General features: G+C 49.2%; 1 protein-coding gene across 1 annotated transcript; it reads left to right on the plus strand.

Annotated features, from left to right (window-relative positions):
• Nucleotides 1-20,690: 20,690 nt before the first annotated feature.
• Nucleotides 20,691-25,359, plus strand: TREM2 (triggering receptor expressed on myeloid cells 2). Its single transcript, XM_080664553.1, has 5 exons — nucleotides 20,691-20,853; nucleotides 22,312-22,662; nucleotides 23,955-24,045; nucleotides 24,737-24,930; nucleotides 25,037-25,359. Exons 1-5 carry the CDS (start codon nucleotides 20,814-20,816, stop codon nucleotides 25,051-25,053), a joined length of 693 nt encoding a protein of 230 aa, XP_080520679.1. The 5' UTR covers nucleotides 20,691-20,813; the 3' UTR covers nucleotides 25,054-25,359.
• The last annotated feature ends 292 nt before the right edge of the window (nucleotides 25,360-25,651 follow it).

Raw genomic sequence — 25,651 nt, forward strand, 5'->3', positions numbered from 1 at the left:
TTTCTAGTATCCATTTGAGACCAGATATTTTATCATCGTTTTATAGTTAAGGATTTTAAAACAAATTGATCCGAAGGCCTTTCTGGTGTGTGGCACTGCGTTTTTAATCGTTGCTATCACATTTAAACATCGCCTTCCTAAAAGCACTGGGAGCACTTTTTAATCTCCAAGTTCTAAGTTTTAGCACTGAGCACGTGTGAAATCTATGGCATTTTGTGCAAGATGATTGTACCCGTGCCTTTTGATGATTCCTACCTTGTTTTTTGTTGGTTCGTTCAGGACATTCGCACTGTGTTTATTAACCACATACCAGTGACGTGTCTGTGGATCAAGTTTACTGGTTTGATGCAAATTAGATGCAGACAGCCAATCGGACTTGCTCCTTAGTTTAGCACTAATGTTTGCTTTCTGGCACTGATCTGTGCTGGACCTCCCGCAGGATGGCACCAGCCAAGCTCAGCCTCTCCCCTGTCAGGCAGGGTCCCTTCTACCCAGCCAGGACCTCCAGCATCACCCGAATTGCCAGGAGAGAGGTAGAGAGGGGTCTCTCCTTTAAACCTGTTTTTTCACAGGTGAGGGCAAAGCCCATCACATCCATGACATTTCTACCCATGAGGATGAAACTGTGCATCGGACGGATCCCCCCGCACGTCAGAGGGACTCTCAGCTTTCCTGGGTATCTTTGTTTTCATTATTGTTCTTTTTAAAAAATATGTTTTTATTGATCTTAAAGCAGTGGTTCTCAACCTTTTTAATGCCGCAACCTTTAATACAGTTCCACATGTTGTGGTGACCCCCAACCATAAAATTATTTTCATTGCTGATTCATAACTGTAATTTTGCTACTGTTAATGAATCATAGGCTCTTAGGCGCTGATGTAGAGCCTAAGACTATCGGAAAACACAGATATTTACATTATGATTCATTAACAGTAGCAAAATTACAGTTATGAAGTAGCAACGAAAATAATTTTATGGTTGTGGGTCACCACAACATGAGGAACTGTATTAAAGGGTCACGGCATTAAAAAGGTTGAGAACCACTGTCTTAGAGAGAAAGGAAGGGAGAACGATAGAGAGACAGAAACATCGATGAGAGAAAAACATCAGCTGCCTCCTGCATGCCCTCTACTGGGGACTGAGCCCATACCCGGGCATGTGCCCTGACCAGGAATAGAACTGGTGACCTCTTGGTTCATGGGTTGACGCTCAACCACTGAGCCACACCGGCCGAGCTGCTGCTGCTCCTCCTCCTCCTCCTCCTCCTCCTCCTCCTTCTTTTTCTTCTTCTTCCAAATTTCTGGCTTCTGTTTACTTACAGTTTCTATTTACTCTGAACCTGGACTCACTTGTGACTGGTCATGCCCCTAATGCCTTGTCTATGCATTTTCTTTTCCCATATTTCCCAACTCAAACTCCTCAGAGAGGGAGGGAGAAGCTGACTGACCAAGCTTTTGACCTTCCCTCTGTGGGAGACAGCTTTTAATGCTGACTTATCTGCTGGGTAATGACGGCCAGTGGCTCAGCCACTCTGGGTCCCACCCCCAGAGACTTTGGGCCAATAGATCTAGGGCGCTGCTGGCCCTCTGACCTTATTGCACTCTGTGTAGCCTTCCTTATTATTTTATTTTATATCTTTATTGTTGAGAGTATTACAGATGTCCCCCTTTTTCCACCCATTGCCCCCCTCCACCTGTTCTTACCCTGCGCCAGGCCTTCGCCACCCTATTGTCTGTGTCCATAGATAATGCATATCTGCATGTACATTTTTTGGTTAATCTCTCCCCACCCCACCCCCCTTCCCTCTGAGATTTGTCAGACTATTCCATGTTTCCATGGCTCTGGTTCTATCTTATTCATCAGTTTATTTTGTTCATTAGATTACTTGTTTGTGTGTTTTGATGTTTACATTCAGTTGTTGACAGATATGTATTTATTGCCATTTTTTGTTCATATTTCTTCTTCTTCCTCCTCCTCCTTCTCCTCTTCTTAAAGAATACCTGTCCACATTTCATGTAATACTGGTTTGTTGGTGATGAATTCCTTTAGCTTTTTCTTGTCTGTGAAGCTCTTTATCTCACCCTCAATTCTAAATGACAGCTTTGCTGGGTAGAGTAATCTTGATTGTAAGTCCTTACTATTCATCACTTTGAATTTTTCTTATCTGCAAAGTTTCTGTTGAGAAATAAGCTGACAGTCATATGGGCACTCCCTTGTAGGTAACTATCTGTTTTAAGAATTCTCTCTTTGTCTTTAATCTTTAGCATTTTAATTATGATGTGTCTTGGTGTGGGCCTCTTTTCGGTTCCTCTTGTTTAAGACTCTGCACTTTCTGGACTCATAAGTCTATTTCTTTCACCAAGTAGGGGAAGTTTTTTGTCATTATTTCTTCGGATAGTTTTTCAATATCTTGCTTTCTCTCTTCTCCTTCTGGCACCCCCATAATGAGAATATTGTCATGCTGAAGTTGTCCCAAAGGCTCCTTACACTATCTTCATATTTTTGGGTTCTTTTTTCTTTTTGCTCTTCTGACTGGGTATTTTTTGCTTCCTGATATTCCAAGCCACTGATTTGATTCTCAGTGTCCTCTACTTTATTGTTGAATCACTGTAAATTATTATTTATTTAAGTTAGTGTAGGCTTAATTTCTGTCTGGTCCTTTTTCATGTTTTTTATGTTCTCACTAGGGTTCTTGAAATTCTCATTTAGATTCTTGAAATTATCAGTAAGTTTCTTGAAGCTCTCAGTGAGATCCTTGAGCATCTTTATAACCATTATTTTGAACTCTGTATCTAGTAGTTTGTTTGCTTTCATTTCATTTAGTGTTGTTTTGTATGTTTTTTTTCTGGAGATTTCTTTCGTTCTTTTATTTGTGACATGTTTCTTTGTTTCTGCATTTTGGCTGCTTCTCTGTGTTTGTCCTATGTATTAGGTAGAGCTACTATGTCTCCTGGAATTGGTAGAGTGGCCTTGTGTAGTAGGTGTCCTATAGGGCCCAGTGGCTCAGCTTCCTCAGTCATCTGAGCTAGGCACTCTAGGGGCACCCCTGTGTGGGCTGTGTGCATAGTTTTGTTATAGTTGAGCCTTGATTGCTGTTGGCATCACTGGGAGAAATTGACTTCCAGGCCAATTGGCCATGAGGACCAGCTGTGACTACAGCAGAAGAGCTGCTGTGCAGGACACACCCCTGTGGAGCAGGACTTGCTTCATTGGGGCTTTCGTGGTCACTGAGTCAACCCTTAGTGTGTCACTTGTGGATGTGTAGAGTTGTAATCTGGTGTGGTCTGAAGCTGTCCACTGGGTGCACTGGCTCTGGGGCCTCACAGGAGGTGCAAAATCAGCCACTGCCTGCCCCCTCCCCCCACCCCCTGAACTACAGAGTAATCTTCAGATGGCTGCTACTTGTGTTGGGCTTGGAAGTAGCCAGGAGAGGCCAAGCTGTGAAGCAAGACAGGCTGCTGCTAGTGCCTGGTCTTGGGCCTCTTATTGATAAATATGGGGCATGCTGACACCAGCTGCTGATTGTTTGAGAGAGTTTAGGAAAGCCTGAGCCAGGACAGGTCAATCATATGGAAAAAGAGCTGCAAACAGCTTGAGTAGGATGGCAAATTGGATGAGGCAGGGTCTCAGGGAATCACCTGAGCAAACAGTGTGAACCATGTAGATGGAGACTCAGATGTGGTTGCTAGTCAGCTCTGTGACTGTGGAGGTCTCAGCATAGGAACTATGAACATTGTGAGCACCCCTTTTTGGGAGAAAGCCACTCCAAGTTCTTGCTCCAATGCCAGACAATCCAGTTCCTCTCTGTATGTCCCTGGATCCCTCTAAGCCATTACCTGAGCACTGAGGGAGCCCAGAGGGAGCAAATCTGAGTAAGTTCATGCACTGGCCCTTTACGTGGGACTCCAGCAGCCTCCGTGTCACTCAGCTACAATCCCCATTGGTTTTTATAGCCCAAAGTTAAGGAGACCTCTCCTCCCGGCACTAGAAACCTGAGCTGAAGGGTCTGGTGTGAGGCTTCTCCTCACGAGAGGCCTCCACAGCCAAGATATCCTTCCCTATTAGAAACACGCCGCACGTGTGTGTCGGACCATCCTGTTCCACACCTCCGCCCCTCCTACCAGTCTCAATGTGCTTTCTTCTTTACTTCTCTAATTGTAGGACTTCCATCAGCCAGCTTCCTGGTGGTTCTGAATGATGGTTGCTCTGTATTTTAGTTATAATTTTGATGTGGTTGTGGGATACTGCAAGTACCATGTTTACCGACGCTGGCATCTTGGTTCTTCACCTTCCTTATTCTTAATCATGTTCAGTGATGGTGCCCTGGCTGCCTTCTGCCATCCCCAGAGTTTCTGCAGGATCCACACCCTGTCCCTATCCTCGGCACAGCTCTGGACACCCAGGGGCCACTGACCACTCCCAGCTGTGATCCATACAATGGACATCTGTCTGTCTTTGATTCCCAGGGCTCTGATCAGCAGATAGGCCCTGGCAAGGACACTGGGGACATCCACTATGCCTCATTTACCCATCTGGAACCCTTCGGCCTTGAGGACCCCATCTACATCAACACCCGCCCCAGCCTGAAGCCCACACCTGACCCAGTTCTGGCCGTGGAATATGCCAGCATCACTAAAAACTGAGCCCAGTGCCCCAGCCGGCTGCCCAGGAGGAGCCCAGGATCTGAAGGCAGAAGTCACTTCTCGGTGAGCACCTGTGTGAGGCACAAGGGCTGCTCTCCCAGGGACGGGTGACTTCTTGTGGCCGACACGGTCCTAAACTGACAAGGGCCATCCCTTCCTGAAGAGGAGATGAGGAAGGGGGAGCAAAGGAAGAAAAGCCTTATCACCCAGGGGAGAGAAGCTTTGAGTCTGAGGGCTGCGGGGCAGACTGTGGGGGCCAAAGGGTTTCTGGATACCTGCCCACTTCCCTCTGACTGGAGAGGGTCTGGGACCCAGTGCTTCTGAGTAACGCAGTCTTCGCCTCCCTCTCTGGTCTCACTTCCTTCCTGACCAGGCTGTGAAATTCTGATGGTTAGGAAAGTTCCTCTGCTGGTGACTGTTCCGTGAGAGCCCCTCCCTTAACTGTCCTCTCAGGGCCTCCAGGCCAGGCTGCAAAGTTCTATTTGCCACCCCAGCTCCTCTCCTCCTTCTTGGCCTCCTGATTCTAATCCATCCTCACGCACGACCCTGCCAGGATGCTGGCAGCGCCCACTGCTCAGGGGTACCCCTCAGCCTTGGCCTTGCCAGGCAGGGAGTGATAGGGGCGCGTCCCTTCCTATTGCGACTCACACAACTTCATCAGAACTGCCCGGGGGCGCCTCTGCCTTCCCCAGAAACCACGACCCCTCTGCCCACTGTGTCTCAGGCAGAGCGGTGAGTGAGGCGCCTGCTTCCCCCAAGTCCACGCACACAGGGCCCTCTGGAGACAGGCCCTGAAGGGGGACCCTGAGCCCCGGGAACTCCAGGCCCTGTGGGCAGAAGGCTGTGTCCTGCCACATTATGGGGAGGATGACTTGGAATTGCAGATTCATCACTTCTCAAGAGTGACATTAAAGGTCATCGAATCCAACAGCCAGCGGGGATGCCAGACCCCTCTGCGAGATTCCAGTGTCACACAGTCTCTGCTCCCATCTCTCCCAGGACTGGGAGCTCGCTGCCTCCTGCTCAGGTGGCTGGTTTGGAAATTTTCCATCAATACCTTGCTCACTTTCTATCATGATGGGACCTCAGCCTTGCCCACAGGATGGAACCTGAGGACCAGAAAGGGAGGGAAAGGAGGGAGAGAATGGGGGCGGCGGGGGGGGGGGGGGTGGTGGGGTGTGCGGTTCAAGGTCCGCAAGCTGGTGTGGAAGGAGGAGGTCGTTCTTGGATGAGGTGGGCTAAGTGCCTGTCGCTTGTGACATCCCTGCTGACATCACCTTCTCCCAGGTTCCCGGCCTGGAGGACGTGGTCTGTCCCCAGTCTGAGGCTCCAGGGGAGTGTGATCATGCAGACCTGAAGGGCCAGGCACAGGGCTGAGGGAGGCGGGGAGCATGGTGGGCGCAGATACTCTGAGCGTTACCTTGTCTCCTCGGCGCTCAGCGCTGCCCTTCCCACCGCCCTTCCCACTGAGTCCTCCTCCTGCAACCAGTTCTGACTGCTGGAGGCAGGGCCATTGCTGTACCCGACCTCCCACCTGCCTGATCGGGCTTTGACCTCTGCTCCTTCATAGTTCCGGGTTCCTGGTAGTGTTCTGTCTTGGTCTGTATTACAGTCTACAAACCCATGAGAAAGCCCCTCTTCACCACCATCTCCCCGATGTGGGCTTCTTGCTGGCATTGCTCTGGCCGCAGTCTCAGTAGCCATCCAGGGGTCATGTTCCTCACAAACTAACAAAACCCAAAGGATGTGCTCAGACTAGAGCTCCTATAATTATATTCACTGGACAAGTTCTCAATGGGTCCCTGCCAACTGCTAGACACTGCTCAGGATTGGGGATGCAGAGAATCACTCTAGTAAGCCAGCATTTATGGAGTGCTTTTTATGGGCCGAATCCCTCCACATGCATTAGTGGCTTAAACATCCCTCTTAGATTAGTACTTCCCCCCATTTTACAGATGGAGAAGTTGAGGCACAGAGAGATTAGGTAACTTCCCAAAGTCACTCAGCTAGTCAATGGTAGATCCTGAAGTTTTAGTAACCACAATGTTTCTAGGTCTCTGGTCCTGTAAGAATTCATTGCAGTGTGTGTGTGTTCACACACATGTACACAGTAGATGTATGAAAAAAAATGACAATACAAAGCAATCATGGCTATAGCTGGAGGAATGTTAAAGGTGCTGGGAGGGGAAGGGGCATCATAGCTTTTTTCTGATAGGCACTTCCAGGAGCCAAGAGGGGATTTAGGGGTGTGGTTGACTCAGCTGGGAGTCAAGAGGAGAGATTCCCAATGAACCAGTGGCCTCAGATAAGAGAGCTTGGGTTTCTCCTGCTCCCCCGCCCCAGGGAGAGGGCACAACTATGTATCCACAGGGAGAAAAGAAAATGAGATTCCTACCGATGGGCTTACACAAAGATCAATTCTAAACCCAATGTCATTCATCAAACAATAAAATGTTTAGACAAAAATGTAAGAGTTTTTATGACTTCAGGGTGCAGGAAGACTTCTTCAGCAAGGCATCACAAGCACACATTGTAAAGGGGGGATGTAAGATATTTGACTCGGTTCATATGAAAAACTTGAGTACAAAAGAAGACACCAGGAATAAAGTGAAGGATGAGGCACAGACAGGGAGATGGCATTGGCAATGCATATAACTGGTAAAGGTTTAGTAGCCAGAATTTATAAATAATTAAAAGACCAAACCATTTTTAATTGGCAAGTTATAGGTAAGAAATTCACAAACAAGAAAATTTAAAAATCAATGGCACATAAGTAATGTTCAACTTCACTAGTGTTCAAAGAAATGCAAATCTCAACCAAATACATTCATATCTAGTATACCGGTAAGGGGCTTCAGATATGTCTGCAATGTTTTATTTAAACTAGAGGCCCAGTGCATGGATTCGTGCACAGGTGGGGTCCCTCAGCCTGGCCTGCAGGGATGGGGCTGAAACCAGCTCTCCGACATCCCCTGAGGGGTCCCGGATTGCGACAGGGCGGTTCTCAGGTAACACACCCCGGAATCGGGCTCTCTCTTCTCTGGTTCCAGATGTGTCATCCAAGAACCACAGCTGCCAAGTCACCACAGCTTGGCAGCTCCTGTGCTGAGCATCTGCCCCCTGGTGGTCAGTGGACGTCATAGCTACCAGTTGTATGGTCTAACGGTCGGATGGACAGTTAAGCTTTTATATATATAGATATATATAGTATTCATAGATAGATAACCTAACATTTTCTAATTTTGAGAATCTGTAATAATAACCACAGAGCCCTGACCAGTGTGGCTCAGTTGGTTGGGCATTGTCCCATACACCAAAAGGTTGCCAGTTCGATTGCTGGTCAGGGCACATGCTGAGGTGGCAGACTTGATCTCTGGTAAGGACATGCAGGAGGCAGCCAATTGATCTTCCACTCTTGCATTGATGTTTCTCTCTTACTCTCCCTCTCCCCTCCTCTCTCTCTAAAGATCAATAAACCATTCTTTAAAAAATAATCACAGAAAAAAATCTATCTCTATATATGAATTTAGACACTTCAAATGGCATCCCCCCCCCACTAAAAATGCACTTAAAAACACTAGGTTTCTATCACTTAGAGATTTATGTAACATAGAAGGACCAACAGAAGAAAACTAACACATGGCATTATATATAAATTTTGCTTTTACATAAGTATGCTTTACTACTAAACTTCCATCTAACAGAATGTGAGAGATAACAAACTCTCCCCCAACCCCCCGATCTGAACTATTTTTTCCTCTTTTTCTTTTCTTCATTTTCAAATACAGCAAAATATTTAGATTTGACAAAGCTGACGGATGGGCACATTTTCAAAGTCCCCATGTATCTTGCTGTCAACATCTGGTAGCTATTTCCTCACATCTCCTTGAGGCAATTTTCCTGGCTCATCCATCCTTTGCCCATGCACTGAAGTCTTGTCCCCTCAGGCCAAAATGTAGAGATCAACACGCTGGGCCTGAGGCTGGAGAAAGTGTGGGTCCTCTGCCTCTCTGCTGCCTGATACCTTAGTCTTGTCTTCCAGGAGTTGCGATGTTTGAGTGTGTGGGGATGCGCTGATGATGTGGAGCAGGAGACTTGGCTACAGGTGGTTCTGCTGCATGACGGTGGCCTTGTGACACAAAAGTAGGAACTCACAAACTGAAGCTTATTACAGCTTTTGAAGTATTTCAATTTGCTTCCCAATGCTCCGCAAAACAGCATTTTAAGAGATACTAATAAATGTCATGTGAAAATAACCCATGCCAGCCCTGGCCAGTGTGGCTCAGTTGGTTGAGCATTTCCCCCTGCACCAGGATATTACTGGTTTGATTCCCAGTCAGGGCACATGCCCGGGTTGCGGGTTCAGTTCCCGGTGGGGGGCGTGCAGGAGGTAGCCGATTGATGTCTCACATGGATGTTTCTCTCTCTTCCTCTCCTTTCCTCTCTCTCTAAAAATCAATAAGATAATCTTTAAAAAAGGAAAGAAAATAACCAGTGTTAGTAATATATTTTCTCCAAATATTTGAACATAAGGAAATATAAGTTATGCTTATCACAATTTGCAAGAGTCAACTCTCTTAATATCTATTAACTAGAAGCCCAGATTCGTGCACTGGTGGGGTCTCTTGGCCTGGCCTGTGCCCTCTCGCAACCCAGGACCCCTGGGAGATATCAGAGAGCCGGTTTCAGTCTGATCCCTGCAGGCCAGGCCAAGGGACCCCACCAGTGTATGAATCCATGCACCGGGTCTCTAGTATGCATATAAGATCTTTAGTGAATCTCTTTCTTCCTTCCCCCTTCCCCCTTTGCTCTGAGATTCATCAGTCTGTTTCATGTTTCCATGCCTGTGGTTGCCACTCCTGCATTGAGCACCTGCCTCCTGGTGTCAGTGAGCTTCATAGCTACTGAATTATCAGCAGGTTGCTTAGGCTTTTATATATACACTAGAGGCCCAGTGCACAGATTTGTGCACCACTGGGGTCCTTTGGTGTGGCCTGCAGGGATCGGATGGAAACCAGCTGTCCAACGCCACCTGCCGCTCCTGCCTGCCGCTTCCACTCAGCACTGCGACTGCTGCGGGCTTGCGCCCAGTCAGTCCTGATCAGGAGAGGCTCGTGCCGCTGCAGTGGCACTCGCCAGCTGTGAGCCCTACCTCTGGTGCCTGTTGGTCAGCTGAGCAGCGCTCCCACAGTGGGAGTGCACTGACCACCAGGGGGCAGCTCCTGGTTAAGCGTCTGCCCCCTGGTGGTCAGTGCGCGTCATAGCCACCAGTCGACTGGTCATTCCGTCGTTCAGTCATTTGGTCGCTTAGGCTTTTATATATATAGATAGAGATAGGAGGCTGATTAAATATATTAGGCAATATCCACACTAAGGAATATTATGTAGACATTACAAAAGTGAAATAGAACTAATTCTGTTGAAATGGAAAGATGACCCGGATATATTAAATTAAAAAAAATACAAGCCACAAAATAATATATCTAGCATGAGCTTGTTTGTGTTTGTGTCTCTGTGTGTGACCATAGAAAAAAACTAAATGAACATACAGCAGAACAGTATTAGCAATTATCTCTGGGGAAGAAATTACACTCAGAGAAATTGTTGACAGGACTGGCTCTGGAGCCAGATAACTCAGATCTAAACCTAACTTCCACCTTGCACTAGCTGTTTGATCCTGGGCAAGGTATTTCATTTCTCTGGATCCTAGTCACAATATTACCTTATACATATGATGTGACACATTTAAAGTGTTTAGGACAAGGTCTAGCACATAGTAAGCACTCAATAAATGCTCATGTGTTTTAAGGGTTGACTTTTGGACAACTTTCACCTTTTAAGAGTAAATTTTCATATATTTTTCACGTAAAAATGAGTTCAATGTAGTTTTTAAGAGATTTTTTAAAAATGCTGAACACATTTAACATAGTTATTCTTATAACAGACATCATCTCCCTCTCAGTGGTGCCTCCCCTCAGCGTGGCAGGTGATTGACTGCCTGTGGCTTGAAGGTAGAACGTGTCAGCTGCCGAGTGACTGCTGATGACCTTGATGTATGTCATTTAATTAATGAAGTGCTGGTAGAGCTTGATATTTACAATGTCAACACTAAAAACTGTCTAATGTTTCTAAATTGTAATATTTAAATCTCTACTTACAATTTTTTGGGAAATTGATCCAATCTTGAAAACAATGATTTGTCTCTAGGACTATTCTTGCTTTCTACTCCAATCCGGGCAGAAGTGATGACCCCCGTGCTCCTGCTGACGTCTCAGAAACTTAATTTTAAAAGGGTTTTGTGGTTAGAGGCTGTTCGGAAGGGCGGTCCTGATGCACATTGGCCTCAGGATTTACTTCCTGGTGGATGGGGTGCCGGGAAAGAACTGGTGACGTCACTCAGGCACCGGCATTACGGGGAAACAGTGCCACCATGTGGGGTCCACATGGTGCTGGCGTGGGAAATAGCCTCTCCCCAGAGAAACTTGTTTTCTTTCTCTTCAGAAAGGCTGCAATTCTCTAATGACCCTCTTTCATTTTTAAGACACTGTGCTCCCAGCCATGGCAGAGCAATTTTCAGGATGCAACCTCCGAGGTCAAAGCCGGGGTCCTCATTTCCACCCTGGTGGGCATCCTGCCTTCCCAACTTACGCCCAGATTAGATGCCTGAACGCGCCTTTTTGGCGGAGGTGGCCAGATATGTCCCAAACTCTCTCTGATGACGCATTTGAGGGCTTCACTTTACTTCCTAAAACCCACGGTATTGACTTCTGAGAATCCAGCTGCTACAGATTTACAATCACAACACCACTGCCAGGTCCAATGACAAGAGGAAGTGCCTATTCTGTTTATTGAGCTTTCCAGGACCCTGTGTGGTGCCTGGGCGTGGTGAGTGTTTGGCAAAGATGCATGGAGTAAATGAATGTTCTCCTGGGAAGAGTGCACCGGACTTTTCGTTCTTCTAGAAGAGTAGAATGAATACTGAAAAGGAGAGGGTATGGAGGCCAGGTCCCCTTCCGGGAACAGGTGTACACACAGAAGGGTCCAAGTGCCCATCAGTTTTGACAGGGTCTTTACAGAGCATGGGCAGGACAGGGAGCCAGCAGGGGGTGGTGATGCCTAAAGACAAGAGCTGCTAATACCCAGACCTGGAAGAACAGGGAGAGAACGGTGTCGCTGCAGCTGTGGAAAAGGGGCGCCTGCAGGAGCTGTGGCTACAGAGGAGCAGCCCTGTCCGAACTCGCCAATCTCCCGCTCTGCTTGGACCGAGCAGTAAGCCAATGGGCTGGGAGCCTGGGTAATGAGGTCCAGAGGAGATTCTCTTGGGGGCAGAGCAGGACTGAGCAGGCAGGGCATGGGTCGGAGGTAGGACAGGAGTCGAGGATGACGAGCACAGTGTCAAGAATGTCGCAGGCAGCAGGAAAGCCAAGGAGAGGAGGGCTGGAAGGAGGCTACGGGTAACTTCTAGGGGGAAGACTCAAAGGAGCAGTTGAAGAGCGTGAATAGGAAAACATAGTACCTGGTAATGAAAGGGCAACAATGGAAGGGGACTCCAAGACAAAAGAGGGGTCTTCAGAGCAGGTGAGACTGTGCCCGTGTGAATATGGGGGAAAGGTGCTGGGGGGTGTTGTTGAAGAGGACAAGAGAGGCTGTAGGTGAGAAAGCAAGTTCCTAGGGACTGTTGAGAGAGAGAGAGAGAGAGAGAGAGAGAGGTCATCTTGGAAAAGGAAATTAAATTTGGGGACGAAGATAAGTAGGAGGAAGATAGATTTTTGAAAAAAAAATAAGAGGAAAGAAAGTAATGTCAGCTACTTTTTTGAGCACTTAATAATGTGCCATAACTTTACATACCCAGAGACTGAGAATTAGGAAACTTGCCCAAGGCCACCTAGCTAGTAAATAGCAGAATAACCCAAAGCCTGGTGCCTAACCCCCCTACTCTGTAGCTCCAGTTTCTGTCCCACTCAGCCTTCCAGTCCCCACATGGTGACCCAGGTTAGACGTTTTCTCCAGCCAGAATCTGGACCAGTCCTGACCCAAGCAGGCAGCCAGTGAGAGTCCCTACACTGTGTCTTACCCCTATGGTGCCTATGACGCCTTGTACCGGGTTCAGTGCCTGGGTCCCTGCCTCTACCACTCACTTCCTTAGAGATGTCCTGCCCTGAACAGAGGATTCATTGGCCTCAGACAAGAGCTGAGGTCCTCAATTAGAATGAGGAACTGACTCAACTGGAAGTGCCAGACAGTGACGGCACAAATACAGAGAGAGGGTGAGAGAAGGTCAAGTCTGCAAGGGATCAGAAGTAAGAGCGAGGTTGGGTCTTGACGGCAGGGATTTGGATCCAGGAAGGTGCGATCAAGTAAAATCAAGACAAGACCAAAGAGGGAACTGGGAAAGTCTTAAAGGGCTGCTCATCAGAAAATGACATCTGTGGGCTCTGCTATTTGAGGTTGGTGGCCAAGGGTGGGTGGACACCACCAATTACTCTCTAGAGCTCACCTCTCAGCAGGGCTGGAGGGGTTTTCCCAGGTTGGGCTGGTGGCATGCCCTGATAGTTTGAGTGGTCTTAGCCAGCTGTTCCAACTGCACCCTTCCTGAGGCCCATGCAGGCTGGGTGCTGGCCATGGTCCTGACCAGACTCTGGATCTTCTCTGGCTGGTGAGGTTGGCCAGATTGGGGGTGAGAGGATAATGGAGGATCTAAAAGAGGGTGAGGATGCTCACCTATGACAGACTTGATTCATTCTTAGGGAAGAAGGAAGGGTGTGGATAGAAGTGTGTGCTTAGGAGGGTGAGGATTTGGAACAGCTGTCATTGGGGGTTTACCAGGCAACCTCCAGGCATTCTGAAAAGGCAGCTGTGAAGTTTCAGCCAAAGTTAGACATGAGGACCACTTCATGTGTCCAGTTGAGCTCCTGGTTCTGAGGCTTCTGCAATGGTCACCATCATATCTGGGAATACTGGGTCTCCAAGAGAGAGAGTTCCTTAGCACTGTGACTGGCACACTCACGGCGGTTAAATGCGTGCATTGGTGAATGACGACGTTCAGATATAATGACAGAGGGAAAGAGGTGGCAGGTATCTTGGAACTCAGATTTAGCAAAGAGAAAGGAAGGACCCTTGCTTGGGATGGTGTGGTGCACAAATATTCTCGTGCTTAGATATGAGGAACAGTGTGGGGAAGCACGGGACTTGGTTGGAATGTCTGTAAGGAGGATTCTCTGAAAGGTTGGGGGCCTCTGAGGGGACCTTGCCGAAGGTGGCAGCACCTACCTTGACTTTTCCAAATAAGTTTGATCCCCTGGGGTGTTTTGCTAGATCTCCATGTTTAGTCTTTAAAGACCCGACCTTGTAGAAGCATATACTTTCTCAAGGATGCTTGCCCTGATAATTGTATCTAGAGGTTAATTTTAGTTCAAGCTGTTGTGACAATAAAAGCCTAAAAAGGTAGACGAACAGGACTGCTTTTTACTTCTAAAGTAGAGCAGTCCCTTAGCTCTCTCTTTCACAGAAATGTGTGTCAGAGCAATCGTTCATCTGTCGCTCAGGGTCTGCTGGTCAGCCCCAGCAGAACAGGAACTTGAACCACGCATTAGTGCAAGCTAAAATATGAGGACATTTGATATGCATATGCTGAGAAGAATTAGTAAAGATTTATTGGTGCCTGCCCTTTGATATAAGGTTTAAAGTAAGAAAAAGAACCCTTTCTTCAGGTAGAAAGGAAGTGAGAAGAAGGGGTCAAAATGGAGCATAAATGGGTCAGAAAGTAAAATGAAGATTCATGGGACTTAAAAAAATTATCATCTGAGAATATATTTTTAAAATTGACTTAGAGAGAGGAGGGAGGGAGGAGGGAGAGAGGGAGGGGGAGAAAGAGGGAGAGGGAGAGAGAGAGAGAGAGAGAGAGAGAGAGAGAGAGAGAGAGAGAGAGAGATCAAAGCAAGTGAAATATTGAAGCAAGGGAAAGATCTATCAGTAGCTTCTCCTATGTGCTCTGACTGGAGATCAACCCACAACCTAGGTATATTCCCTGATCATACCTTTTGGTGTACAGAACAATATTCCAACCAACTGAGCCACACCAGCCTGGGCAAGATTTATGGGAGTTTTGAGTTCTGCTTCTGCCCAAGATGTAGGACGCTAGAAACATTTAAAATAACAGCAAAGTCATGAAATACTTCGGTAGAAATTTAACAAAATATGTGCAAGATTTGTCTGCTGACAACTATAGAACATTGGTGAGAGAAAACAAAGAAATGAATACATGAAGAGCTAAACTGTGTGCATGGATTGGAAGATTCAGTGGTGTCAAGATATCTAGTCTCCCCCCCACCCAAAACTGCACTGCAGACCCAATAATCCCAAGCAAAAATCCAGCAGACTCTCTTTTCAGTGTGTGTGTGCGGGGAGCGGGGGGGGGGGGGGGGGAGGAGTGAGGAAGAAATTGACAAGCTGGTTCTAAAATTTACATGGCAAGGCAATGTATAGGACATTCAAAACCATTTTGAAAAAGAACAATGTAGTTGAATTACCCACACCACATGATTTAAAGATTTGTCATAAAACTACAGTGAGTAGTCCAGATGGTGATATATTGGTGAAAAGATAGACACATAGATCAATGGAACAGAATGGATAATCAGGTAACAGACCAACATACCAGTCGATTTGTGACAAAGATACTAAGGCAAGTCAAGGGAGAAAAGATAGCCTTCTCAACAAATGATGCTGATAAATTGTATATCTATAGGCAAAACAAACAAACAAACAAAAAACAAACTAAAAAAAACAACAACCACAAATCATATTTTGTACCACATGAAAAATTAACGTGAAATGGATCACAGACCAAAATATAAAACCTAAAACTATAACTTCTAACAGAAAACAGGATAAAATGTGACTTTCAGGTAGGCAAAATTTTCTTTTTTTAAAATTTAATAAATCTTTATTGTTCAGATTATTACAATTGTTTCTCCTTTTTCCCCCCATAGCTTCCCTCCACCCGGTTCCCAGCCCACCCTTTGCCCTTACCTCCCCCAACACTGTCCTCATTCATAGGTGTACGATTTTTGTCCAGTCTCTTCCTGCACCCCCCATACCTCTTTCCCGCTGAGAATTATCAGTCCACTCCCTTTCTATGCCCCTGATTCTATTATATTCACCAGTTTATTCTGTTCCTCAGATTTTTAATTCACTTGATTTTTAGGTTCACTTGTTGATAGATATGTATTTGTTGTTCATAATTTTTATCTTTACTTTTTTCTTCTTCCTCTTCTTAAAGAATACCTTTCAGCATTTCATATAATACTGGTTTGGTGGTGATGAACTCCTTTAGCTTTTTCTTATCTGTGAAGCTCTTTATCTGACCTTCCATTCTGAATAACAGCTTTGCTGGGTAGAGTAGTCTTGGTTGTAGGTTCTTGCTATTCATCACTTTGAATATTTCTTGCCACTCCCGTCTCGCCTGCATAGTTGCTGTTGAGAAATCAGCTGACAATCGTATGGGTGCTCCCTTGTAGGTAATTAACTGTTTTTCTCTTGCTGCGTTTAATATTCTCTCTTTGTCTTTTGCTCTTGGCATTTTAATTATTATGTGTCTTGGTGTGGTCCTCTTTGGATTCCTTTTGTTTGGGGTTCTGTGTGCTTCCTGGACTTGTAAGTCTATTTCTTTCACCAGGTGGGGGAAGTTTTCGGTCATTATTTCTTCCAATAGGTTTTCAGTATCTTGCTCTCTCTCTTCTTCTGGCACCCCCATAATTTGATGTTGGTACGCTTGAAGTTGTCCCACAGGATCCTTACACTATCTTCAACTTTTTGGATTTTTTTTTCTTTTTTTTGCTTTTCCAGTTGAGTGTTTTTTGCTTCTTTGTATTTCAAATCTTTGACTTGATTCTTGCGTTCCTCTAGTCTGCTGTTGGGTCTCTGTATAATATTTTTTATTTCAGTCAGTGTATGTTTAATTTCTAGTTGGTTCTTTTTCATATCTTTGAGGGTCTCGTTATATTTATCAGCCTTTTCTAGGATATTCTTGAAAAGCCTTATAACCGTGGTTTTGAAATCTATATCCAGTCATTTGTTTTCCTCCATTTCTTTCATTTGTGACCTGTTTCTTCATCTCCCCATTTTTCACTGCTTCCCTGAGTTGATAGAGTGGCTTTGTGTGCTAGGTTTCCTATATGGCCCAGTGGGTCGGCCTCCCCAGTTAACCTGAGGTGGACACTCTTGGTGCACCCCTTTGTGGACTGTGTGTACAGCTTTGTTGTAGTTAAGTCTTGATTGTTGTTGGTATCACTGGGAGGAATAGACCTCCAGGTCAGTTGGCTGTGAGGATCAGCTGTGTCTACGCTAGGAGAAGTTCGGTGCTGGAGACAGCCTTATAGGATTAGACTTGCCAGATTGCAAAAGCCTCTGTGCTCAGCTTGGAAGGGGTGGAGTCTCAGGGCGCAGCAGGCAGTCTTGGCTTCCCGTCACCCCTGTCCTTGTGAGCGAGTCTCCAGACCTCTGCCTTCTGAGGTTCCCGAGTTTCCGCCTTACAGTCCAGATTTCCCCCGTAAGAGTGTGGGTCCCCAGGGGCTCACCCGGAACTGCGGTTCAGTGCAGTCGGAACTGGGGTTCAGTGCAGTCAAGAGCTTCCGACTCCCTTCCGCTAGGGATAGCCTGTGGTAACCTCCGCAGTCAGTCTTTGTGCGCACTGGCACCTCCAGACCCCTGCTGCCGCAGCTCCCCTGAGTCTCCGAGTCTCCAAGTGCCTTTCTCTCTACCTGACAGTCCAAATTCCCCCTGTATGAGCCTGGGTCCACAGGGTTCAGTGCAGTCGGAACTGGGGTTCAGTGCAGTTGGGGGCTTCCTTCCCCCTCCCGCCAGAGAAAGCCAGCCAGGCACTCCATCGCCCTTCCTCTCTGCACGCCCTTCCTCTCTGTGCGTGTGTGTCTCCGTACCTCAGCTCTTTGCCACTCCTTCTCCGTGAACTTTCCTCTTTCCTTCTAGTTGTAGAATTTCCACTCAGCCAGCTTTTTTGTGGTTCTGGATGGTGTCCGTTCTGTCTTTTAGTTGTAGTTTTGAAATGGTTGTGCGGGGCAGCAGTTTAGGTGCTTACCTATGCCGCCATCTTGGTTTCTCTGGCAAAATTTTCTTAGTAGGACACAAAAAGCACAAATTCTAAGCAAACAAAAAAATATCAATAAATTGGACTTCATCAATATTAAATTTTCTACCCTTTGGAAGTGATCCAACAAGCTAGAGGCTGGAAAAATACTGGAAAATCACAAATCTGACAAAGGACTTATATACAGAATATACAAAGAATTCTCACAACTTAATAATAATGATAATTAAAAACGGACATAAGATTTGAACTAATAGTTCGCCAAAGGAGATATACACAATGAAAGATGTTCAACATCATTAGGCATTAGGAAAATGCAGATTAAAACCAAGATGAGATATCACCATAAACCTATTAAAATGACTTAAAAAGCAACCTGACAATGTCAAGTCTTGACCAGGATGCAAAAATGGTACAACCACTTCGCAAAAATAATGCAATGCTTCCATAAAGTTAAACACACACTCACCACATGACCTAGCACTCCCATTGCTAAGATTTTATCTGAGGGAAATGAAAACAAATGTCCACGTCAAATATTCTATAATATAATAAAAGGCTAATATGCAAATTGTCCCCTTGGGAGTTCGACCACTTGCTATGACGTGCATTGACCACTAGGGGGCGACATGGAATGAAAGAAGGCCCTGGCTGGCAGCCAGAAGGCCCCTATTGGCCCTGATCACCAGCCAGGCCCAGGGACCCTACCTGTGCATGAATTTCATGCACCAGGCCTCTAGTATGTACATAAATGTGTCTAGTGGCTTTATTCACAGTTGCCCCAAACTGGAAACAACTCAAATGTTCATCAGGTGGTGAATGGATAAAGCACCTATGGGTCAGCCACACAGAGATGTTATTCAACAGCAAAATGAATGAACTCCTGAGAGTGCGATTTTTGTGCATGTTGAATGCATCATGATAAGTGAAAAAGGCTACACTCAAAGGCGACATGTGGTGTCATTTTGTGTGTGTGATGTTCTAGCAGGGGCAGGATGCTCTAGGGACAGAAATCAGATCAGTAGCTGCCAGGCCTGGATTGGAGAGGAAGGAACTGGCTGAAGGGGCACGAGGGAATGTTTTTTGGCTGACAGACATGTTCTACATTCTGATTATGGGGGTTGATATATAGATGTATGAGGTTGTCAGAATTCATAGAACTGGACACCCTAATGGGGTGAATTTTGTGTATTAAGTTATATGCCAATGATGCTGAAGGGCCTTATACGGTGATCTTCAGGTGACCTCAGGCCCTCATCCCCTAGGCCCTTAGGTCAAGGCTGGGTGGTTGACTCTCTAAGTGAAGGACTACCTTATGTTCACCATTAACTACCCATCTCCATGCACATTCCCTGTCCATATGCTATATGCACAGTAAATATGGGCAAATCAATGAATGAGAACAAATCAGAGTGCTTACAGGAAGCCCAAGTAGACCCTGAAGATGGAGGGCAGCACTGGGCTCCTGCTACCTCTGCCAGCACGACTCAGCTTCCTGCTGCTGGGAGTTGCTTTGCCTCCCCGACCCCGTCCTGACTCACATAGTCGTCTTGCCTGGATCACCCTTCACAGGACCCGAACCCGTGGAAAAAGCACACCCCCACCCCAGATCTCCAGAAAATGTCACGTGCTGTCTTATCCCCATAGGATGGTGGGGAGTTCAGGTGTGTGTGTGCACAAAATACTGGTCATGTGAACATGTGCCCCCAGGAGGCGCCAGCTGTGCTAAGGAGGCCAAACTTGGGCAGAAGAGTCCAGGTAGCAGAGAAAATTCTCCCTCTCGCTGATAACCCATTGTTTCTTCCCCTGACAACTAGAATAACAGTACTAGCTAATTGTGCTGAGTGCTTGCTGTGTGTCCTGCTAACTAGAATAACAGTACTAGCTAATTGTGCTGAGTGCTTGCTGTGTGTCCTGCTAACTAGAATAACAGTACTAGCTAATTGTGCTGAGTGCTTGCTGTGTGTCCTGCTAACTAGAATAACAGTACTAGCTAATTGTGCTGAGTGCTTGCTGTGTATCCTGCTAACTAGAATAACAGTACCAGCTAATTGTGCTGAGTGCTTGCTGTGTGTCCTGCTAACTAGGATAATGGTACTAGTTAATTGTGCTGAGTGCTTGCTGTGTATCCTGCTAACTAGGATAATGGTACTAGTTAATTGTGCTGAGTGCTTGCTGTGTGTCCTGCTAACTAGGATAACAGTATTAGTTAATTGTGTTGAGTGATGGAACTGTGTCCTGCTAACTAGGATAATGGTACTAGTTAATTGTGTTGAGTGCTTAAAGTGTGTCCTGCTAACTAGGGTAACAGTACTAGTTAATTTTGTTGCATGTTTGTTGTGTGTTAGGCCCTGTTCGAAAGCACTTTGCCTGTGGAAATCCGTGTGATGCTCCCAGTAACCCTGCACGCGGTTAGTATTCTCATTTTACAGGTACAGGAACTGAGACAGAGAGGCTGTGACTACACACACAGGAGGTAAGAAGTGTGTGGCACGCTCACCGTCACGCTGCGGAACCTCCAAGCCCAGGACGCTGGCCTCTACCAGACCTAAAGCCACACAGTCTGGCTCGAGACTGAGTTCTTCACGCTCCACACTGCGGGGACGCCAGTCAGAGGGAAGGACTAGAGGGGCTGAGGTGGGTCCTGGCTTCTTCCAAGAGGAGACACATCTCCATTCCTTGCAAGGCTGGAACCAGAGGATGCAGGCAGTGACCCTGGAGGAGGGCCTGACCCCGGCTGTGAGGACAGGACAGCGATCCCCAGCGAGGCTCTGCAGCCTCGGACCCTGCCCAGCCCCAGCCATGCGGTGACCCTGGCTGGCACAGACGGAGGGCTGGCCTCTCGGAGGGCTGCAACAGCGGCTCCTCCTCCCCTCTCCTCCTCAACCCCGTCACCCCTCCCCGAGTCATAAAGCCAGACCCCAGTCCTGACTATTGCTCAACCCCCAGGAGCCAGTTCCTGTGGGCAGCGCTTGACTGCCCGACCCTCTCCTTTCTGCAGTTCAAGGGAAAGACGGGATCTTGCACAAGGCACTCTGCATCAGCCTCTGCCAGGGCAGGCTGCCATGGGGCCCCTCTGGCTGCTCTTCCTGCTCTCCGTCACAGGTAGAGTCCCCTCCCTGCCCCATGGAGGGCTTTTTTCCTTCCCCTGCCTTGAGTACATGGCAGGTGGTGGTGGTGGGGGGGGAGCACTGGGCCGAAGGAGGTGCAAGTCCCCTCTCTTCCTGCTGCCCCACATCCTCCTGCTCTCCCTCCCTCCTGGGCATCAGGGCCCGCAGTCAGACTCTATGGTGTGAAGGATGGCGGGGTCTGGCTGCGTGGGAGGGGAAGGAGTTCTGATGGTGGCATCCCAGCACTAGCTAGTGGCTGGGGAAGTTTGGGGGCACTGGCAAGAGCCCCGAAACTTATGAACCATTTAAGCATATGACTAGCCCCAGAGGAGTGACAGGGGGGAGGGAGGAAAGAACCTGGGGCTGAGATTCGTGTCCTTTGGGTGCCCCCTCCCAGGCTCAGAAGGTCCTTTCGTCCTCAGCCCTGGGTGGGAGGTGAGGGGGCCAAATATTCCTGTCTGTGAGCTGGGGGGATTGACACCCCCGGTTCTGGCCCACAACTGCCTTTCCTCCTTGGAGGAAGGGTGTCTCTCACTCCCCCAGAACAACAGGCAAACCTGGGTTGGGGGAGACTGTCCCAATGGAGACTGGCTCCTGCCGTTTATCAGCTGGGGTGGCGTGGAGGAGGCGGGGGAGGGGGGGGCAGCCGGCCTAGAGCAGAGGGGTGAATGGGAAGACGTGTGGCGGGGCCACTGCTCACCAGGTTTCTCTGGCTCCAAAAGGCAGGCCACCAGCTCCCCAATCCTATCTTTCAAGTTTCTGTCCCGTATGGTTGAAGATGGGGTGAAGGGAGAAGGACCGGGAGGGGAAGTTGAGGCAGAGGGCTCTGGGTGACTCCCCAGCAGCCCCTGCCCTGGAAGTGGATGGGTGCTCTGAGCCCATCTCCCCCACCCCAAGGAGGACCCCAAAATAGCAGCCTTGTGTCTCCCCACAAAATAACTCTGAGACAAGTCCATCCTGAAAGGGGAACAAAGCCACAGAAATAGGGAAGCTGGAGCTAAAGGTCAGAAAGAGCAGAGCGCAGAGCGGTGCCAGCGTGGGCAGTGGCACGGGAACAACATGCCCAGCGCGGGGCGCCGGGGAACTTAGAGACCGAGTGGTTTTGGAAACAGGCCCAGAGGGTGAGTTACTTCTTCAGCAGAACCAGCCTCGGGGCTTCCAGGAAAGCCCCCACCAGGGCCACCGGGGGTGGCTGTGTGGCTGCTCACTGCACACGGGGCCACAACCCCGCCTGACTCCTCTGTCCAGATGAGAGAGGCGGACCCGGGGCTCAGGTTTCATGGCTCCCAATTTGCCATAAACACAGCCTGGGCTGCGCCACCTTCCTCCAACTTCTATAAGAACCCAAGCCCTGTGAGGGCAGGATTTCTGTCTCTTTTGTTCACGGCACATAGTAGGTGTTCAGTAAATATTTGATAAATGAGTGCAAGAGTGAACGAATGTCTCTTCCCAGAGCTGTCCCGAGGCTTCAACACCACGGTGTTCCGGGGCCTGGCAGGCCAGTCCCTGCGGGTGTCCTGCCCCTATGACTCCCGGAAGCACTGGGGGCGACGCAAGGCCTGGTGCCGCCAGCTGGGTGCAGAGGGCCAGTGCCAGCGGGTGGTCAGCACCCACAGCTCGTGGCTGCTGTCCTTCCTGAAGATGCGGAATGGGAGCACGGCCGTCACGGACGATGCCCTGGGTGGCACGCTCACCGTCACGCTGCGGAACCTCCAAGCCCAGGACGCTGGCCTCTACCAGTGCCAGAGCCTCCGTGGGAGCGAGGCCGACACCCTCAGGAAGGTCCTAGTGGAGGTGCTGGCCGGTGAGTGGGCAGCGGGCGGCCCCTTGGAGGTCCTCAGGCCAGGGCTCCTGCCTTTGGTGTCTGCGCACAGGACCCCCCTTTGGGCTCCGGGGGCCCTGGGAAAGCCCCCACCGAGGCCATCGTGGGTGGCTGTGCAGGCTGCTCACTGCACCAGGAGCCACAGTCCCACCCGGCTCCTCCGTCCAGGCCACGCCGCCTGCATGCACCGTAGGAAGGGACCCCTCTCTAATTCGCACAAGTCACCATCTGTGATCCTGCTTCCCCAAACGGCTTTATCCATGCCCATCAGTTGGGAAGTGCACAGGTAGGGGGTCCGGAAGGAGTAGGAGGAGATTCCTGAATTTCCTCACCCAACCACCCAGAGGACCTACCAGCATAAATTAACACCAACCAGGTACAGGAAAACAAGCAGGTGCAGAAAGGGACTGCTGTGTCCCTGGGCAGCGCGCACACCTCTGTAATTCCTCATCTTTAAGTGGATGATGGTGTCAGTCCTGCTGATCTAGGGCTCCTGTGAAGCACATAGGCGATGCAAAGTTAAAGGTGCTGGGGGCCGGGGAGGGGTGGAGGCGGGGGGGTGACAGTCGTGCCCCAGCCTCTGGCTGCTGAACTGCCTGGCATCCTCACCCAGGCTTGCCTAGGTCCTCCCCACCCGGAGCTTTGCCTGGGGGATACCCTCCAGGGAAGCCTCCAGGGGCGGAGGGCGGGGGGAGACCAAGAAGGTGGGCGTGCCCTAAAGGAAAAATCGGGTTACCATTCCTTTTCTGATTCTCTTCTTCCCAGCTCCTCCCCCAGCATGTCCCTTATCATGGAAAATGAGGTTCCAGGGTCCTATTTGTCTAAGGTGGGGAGCTTAGGGGCACTGCCTGCCCCAGACCCCAAGCCCCACTTTCACCACCTTTCTAAGTGGGAAGAGGGAGTAGGGGGTGAGGACACGAAATTTCAGCCTTATCTGGGTCTAAGGCCCAGCCGACGCCCTAGATGGTGGCAGAACAATGATAATAATAATAACAATAATCCAAGGCTGGTGGCTTGGCAGTTCACGCAGGACTTGCAAATACATCCATTATTCCCTGTGATCTTCCCAAAGACCCCGAGTTCCTGAGCTCTGGGCGGTGGTGGGCACTGCAAAGGATGTTGCACTGAATCCACAGCACTGGTATTGAGGAGGGCTCCTAACTGCCCCACTTCACAGGCGAGGGAGCAGCGGCTCAGGGCTTAACAACTCGATCCACACAGGCCTCACCCACCCAGAGAGGTCCTCCCCAAGGTCACCGGCTCTGTCTCCACAGACCCCCTCGATGGCCAGGACCCCAGTGAGCTCTGGACCCCCGAGCAGTCCCAGAGCTTTGAGGATGCCCAGGTGGAGCACAGCATCTCCAGGTACAGTGACAGGTCTCCCCTAAGATCCCGAAGACCCCGCCCAGCAGCGGGCGAGGGGGTGGGGACTGCAGGTCCCAGGCTAGAATCCAAGGCAGTCAGAGCGTGAAGGGCCGGGGATGGTTCTGTCTAAACAGCCTGCCGGCCTGTGTGGGTTGGCGTGACTGTCAGGCGCTAAAATGTTGAAATTCTTTCACAAGAGTTTGTAAACAGCTGTGGCCCCAAGAATCCTGAAAGGTCAGCCCCCTACACCCCCTGGCAGCCCCAGGACATCCCCACAATCCAGCAACAGTGAAGTTTTAGTGCTTCAGTACAAAACTGGGGTCCCCAGATCTGCTCCTTTGATGGGACCAGAATCAGTTCTGATTGGTTCATGTCTGTGTACTGGTATTAAACATGTTATTATAACCATGGAGCACACGTGTGCCCCTCCATGCACTCACACATCTCATACCATCCATCACGTAGGGCAGACACTGTTCAGCGAGGGAGGTGATGGATTGCAATGCACTCGGCAGGCAGACCCAGCCTAGAACTCAGGTCTCCTGAATACACGCTTCCCGAACCCCACGGAGCTCCATCCCAGGGGTGGGTGGTGGGGTCGGTACTCTAAACCCCGGGAAGCTCCTGGTATCTCCCCATCCTTCTCTGAGGCCACCCCAAGGCCTCCCACATGCTCTCCTTGTTCTCCAAGGAGCCTCCCAGAAGAGGAGATCCCCTTTCCACCCACCTCCATCCTTTTCCTCCTGGCCTGCATCTTTCTCAGCAAGCTGCTAGCAGCCAGCGCCCTCTGGGCTGCGGCCTGGCATGGGCAGAAACGGGGGACACCCCCGGCCAGTGGGCCTGACTGTGGCCATGACTCAGGTGACCAGCTCCAGACTCTGACAGGTGAGCTTGGAGAGCAGTGCGGCTGGGCGGACGGGGCAGAGAGGGTGAGGTGGGGAGAGAGGGCATGGTGGCTGAGAGGGGTGTGTGAGTACTCCGTGTGTTGCAGGGCTGAGAGACACCTGAGAGGAGAGGACCCCATGTGGACAAGACGCCTGGAGAAGTCTGCAGGGACCACCCTGCCTATGCACTCGCCCCTCAGCTACCAAGACTCCTGGTTCTGCTTTGGCAAAACACCACTTTGCCTGCACTCTGCTTCCCGGGCCCAGGGCTGTGTGTGTGTGTGTGTGTGTGTGTGTGTGTGTGGCGGGGCGGGGGGGACTGGACAGCAAACATTCTCACAAATAAAGCTGAGACTTCACGTTTACTGGTTGTTTGGGGCATCCTGAAGTTCTCCTTTGCTTCAGGGTTAGAATAAATCTTGATGAGGAGAAGCGGCTGGCTCACTGGGCAATCTTTCTGTTCTTCCTCTCCCTTTCCTAGAGCTAACTGCCCAGTCCTGCCTCCTCTGGAATTTTTCTAGCCTCGTCTTCCTCTCCTCCTCTTGCCTCCCGTCCATAAGTTCCCTCAGACTACTGCTGGCCTCCCTGCCCAGGCCCCCTCCTCCCTTCCCACCCCCACCCGAGTCCATCCAGCTCCCAGCTGACTCGTCCCTTCTCCATGGAGCTGTGCTCTCATCACCCTACTTCCCCTCCAGGACCTGAGTCACAGAGGGCAGCACCCC

This window comes from Plecotus auritus (genome assembly GCF_963455305.1).
Source record: "Plecotus auritus genome assembly, chromosome: 4".
Classification (NCBI taxonomy): Eukaryota; Metazoa; Chordata; class Mammalia; order Chiroptera; family Vespertilionidae; genus Plecotus; species Plecotus auritus.